This window comes from Protomyctophum bolini (genome assembly GCF_963924005.1).
Source record: "Protomyctophum bolini genome assembly, chromosome: 12".
Classification (NCBI taxonomy): Eukaryota; Metazoa; Chordata; class Actinopteri; order Myctophiformes; family Myctophidae; genus Protomyctophum; species Protomyctophum bolini.
In genome coordinates this window covers 1,225,368-1,229,218 of record NC_137873.1, presented here as the reverse complement: position 1 = coordinate 1,229,218, position 3,851 = coordinate 1,225,368, and the positions used below count along the sequence as shown (strand labels likewise).

At 44.0% G+C, this 3,851-nt stretch overlaps 1 protein-coding gene across 1 annotated transcript; it reads right to left on the bottom strand.

Annotated features, from left to right (window-relative positions):
* Positions 1-2,699: 2,699 nt before the first annotated feature.
* Positions 2,700-3,527, bottom strand: LOC308324906 (eukaryotic translation initiation factor 3 subunit F-like; the record flags this gene model as incomplete). Its single annotated transcript, XM_080777251.1, has 1 exon — positions 2,700-3,527. One exon carries the CDS (start codon positions 3,525-3,527, stop codon positions 2,700-2,702), a length of 828 nt encoding a protein of 275 aa, XP_080633377.1.
* Positions 3,528-3,851: the final 324 nt, after the last annotated feature.

The window sequence follows — 3,851 nt, the reverse complement described above, 5'->3', positions numbered from 1 at the left end:
AGTTCAAGTCTGTTGCTCTCCCCTTGTCCCCCATATATGGGGACTAGGTTGGTGGAGGGTGTGTAGAGCCCAGGATCACATTAGAAGATTGACACAGGGGTGAAAAATGGGTTACAAAATCGTGGGATAAAAAAAAAACAAAATAAACACAGCGTCTCCTCACAGAAACATCAATAAAGATCGACAGCCAAGATGAAATGTATACTAGGCATAAGACGACTTGAATGGACTTCACTGAACTTCGGTATAAATGTTGGCGTTTATCTGCATGGTTTGTCTTAGCTGGTATGTCTTACCCATACAAGTTACAAGTTACAAGTTACAAGTTACAACATTACGTCATATACACACCATGTACTCTCTCAAGGATGACGTAATGTTGTAACTGGTCCCAGCAAACCAGGCACAGACTTACGGTTGAAAAAAACTTGGCTTCACTTTTTGGAACCAAGTAACCACAGTATACTGCTAATCAAATTACAACTACATACTCTGTATGTAGTTGTAATGTGATTTGTAATTTGTAAATCTGTGCCTGGTCTGCTGGGAACAGACTACACAGATGACCATATCTCTTACGTCATCACTGAGAGCTAGTCATACATATACACACACCATGTACTCTGGTCCCAGTTCTCAACGATGATGTAATGTTGTAACTGGTCCCAGCAAACCAGGCACAGACTTACGGTTGAAAAAAACTTGGCTTCACTTTTTGGAACCAAGTAACCACGGTATACTGCTAATCAAATTACAACTACATACTCTGTATGTAGTTGTTTAAAGTAGTTTAAAGTAGTTTAAAGTATTATTACAGAAATTGAAGTTAGAGACACATATTACTCTGATCATGATTTAGTATTAATATCACTATAGTACAAAATGAAATACATTTAAAACAATTGACAATTTACAATAAGTAATAAAATAATTATACTGTATAATATATTTTAATTCAGTTTATATACCTTTTTTTTCATCACATATCAATGATTCATTTTTCTGTAAAAAAGTAGTTAGGTAGCAAATAGTTACACGTAATGATTATACATTTCAAACGTTCCTTCACAGAGATACTGAGACTCCAGCGGTCGAAAGTACTTGCGCGCTCTGCTTGCGCACTAGTAGGCCATTTATGGCCTACTAGTGTGCAACAAGCAAGTATGCACTCGGCAGAGTGCAGTTCTAGTTTATACTGCAATCATGTATTATTTGAAAAATATATTTTTTAATTGGCAAACTATCTAGAAAACTCCTGGGACTTAAGGAAAAAAGCAATGTACAGCCGGTAAGGGGCGAGGGCGTCATATAAGGGTGTCATATAATCCCATGAAGGATGGGCCACGAGGTGGCATGACACTTAAATAACGTCATTCATTCATTTGTATTCTGGATATTCTATATTTCTTGTACAATGTTTCATTGTGTTTTACATGGTAGAGGCCTCGTAAAAGCCCCTTGGGCTTTTTTCTTCAGCCTAGCACTTTACCCTTCTAATATTTGTATGTTTTGTTCACTGTATTGTTTTTAACCTATACACAGGTTTAATGTTTGTCTTTAGTTCAATGTTTGTTGTGTATAGGACATTGACAATGAAGGGAAAATGTACGTCATAATGTAACTCATTCATTATGTCATATTGTCTCTTTATTGTTGACGGCGTTTAATGTTTGTGTTGGCACCGTTTGTTTTACATCACCATTACATTACCTAATCAACATGAGTTAGACTTTAATATATTAGCTCACAGGTGTGATTTCTATACTGTGCTGACTAAAAAAATAAAAAAATAATGTATGATGGTAAGAGCGCCCCTCACTTCACACAAGTGTGATTTCTGAGGGATGCCAGCCCCAACACAAACATTGGCGTGTGATTGGCTGATCACCCCATAGCGATGATTTGATTGACTGAGTAAAGTACTTAAAGGTATATTGAAGATAAAAGTGAGGGCATAAACTTGAAGACGGAAAAGTGAGGATGCAAATTGTGATTGGCCAGAATGAGATGATGTATGATGATAAGAGCACCCCTCACTTCACATGGGTGTGATTTTATACAACGTGGCTTACTATATAGGCTAGCCATCTGTCTACAAGTGGGTCTTTTCTGTCTTGATTTCTTTGATTACGTGTTAATGGAAGTGAATGGCGGTTGGATCGGGCTACATCCTTTCCCAAATATAAAGAGATATGACTTAGATAAAACATAGGCAACTGACGTAGACTGGCCACCGAGACGTCTGAGATCAACAATGGAAGCCATGCCGTTTAATACCCCATTTTCTAGTTTAATTTATACTGCAAGTCAGGAAGTCGGATTTGACTGAAACTTTGCCCAAATATGGAGATGACTGACATCATTGTACTGGTCTGGCACCATAGATGATCCTTGGCCATATTGGCCGCATGTCGTTGCTGGTGGAGATATGCTCTCCACCAAGTGCATGCACATCTCTAGCGGTACCTTATTTTACCAAAGTAATATTTGACTCCTGCCAACATCCTATCTTCACCTTGCTGGATTCAGGAGCAGCGTCAGTGCCGTTTTCTCCTTTGAAGGACTATTTGTCAGCCATTGTCACCGTTAGTGTCGAGTTATACTAGACGTTTAACACCTTTATTTGTCTCAGAGCAACAATAGTGGACAATAATGAATACATATTAACCACTCCAAAGAAAACGTGCGTAATCCGACGCTCAGAGCAGCAGCAGCTTCTCGTTCAGGGCGATTTGAGCCTGCGCGAGGTTGCACAGGTACATCACCATGGACAGGTCGTTGACGTTGGAGTTGTGCGCGGTCCCGAAGTCCTCCGCCGAGACGAGGGGCACCTTGTCGACCATGTCCATCAGGAAACGGCCCACGCCGCTGTCCGCCGTGACCTTCCCGGACAGCACGTCCTCGATGTACGCCAGCACCGTGGCCAACATGTCCTGTACCTTGGCCGCGGAGCAGGCCACCTGGGACGGGTCACCGGTCAGACCCGTGGTCCGGGTGGGAGTCGTACGCGTCCTCTGCAGGAGGTCCACGCCGATCCTCTCGTTGTTGTAGTAGACGTACTCGACGCTCAGAGGCGTGAACATCACGCCGACCGTCCTCCCCGGCACGCCCATCTGCGCGCTGACGTAGGCGCGGCTGTCCATCCTGCCGCTCTGCAGCGCCGCGTCCACGATCAGGTGAACGGGGTTGGCGGCCTCGCGGCAGTAGTACTTGTGGATCATCAGCGAGTGGTCCGTGATGCTGAAGCAGCAGCCCGTGGCGTACCACCCGACGACGACCTCGCCGGCCAACACCTTCTTGTGGCGCTCGTACATGTTCTTGGCGAACTCCATGTCCACGGCGACCTCCTCCTCCGTCTCGGTGTGAGGCACGGCGAAGCAGTCGGTCACCTGGATGGCGTGCTTGTCGACGGTGCCCAGCAGGGTCCCGATCACGCGGCTCGCGCCCTCGTTCCTCCGTTCGTAGGAATCGGCGATGGAGGCGAGGACCACGGGGTGGATTTTCACCACTGGTCCAAACACCGACATTGTGAAATATGACTACCTTGTCTTTGTGGTTGTGAAATAGGACTACCTTGTCTTTGTGGTTGTTCGTCAAAGTATTGGTGATGGTTGAAATGGTACTTGATGTTACGCTTCCCGTGTTACTGCGACAAGAAACCTTTAGTGTTGACATGTTTGACGTTCATTTATATATTGAACTCTTCGTGTGTCACAGCCTGCACACTGATTGGACTATCTTGATGACATCACAGTCGTTGTAATGGTACTGTAGTAAATATGGCCGTGGTGTCAGATTACACACATGTATACATAGGGGCATTACCTTTAATCCTCCCGACACTAAAACAT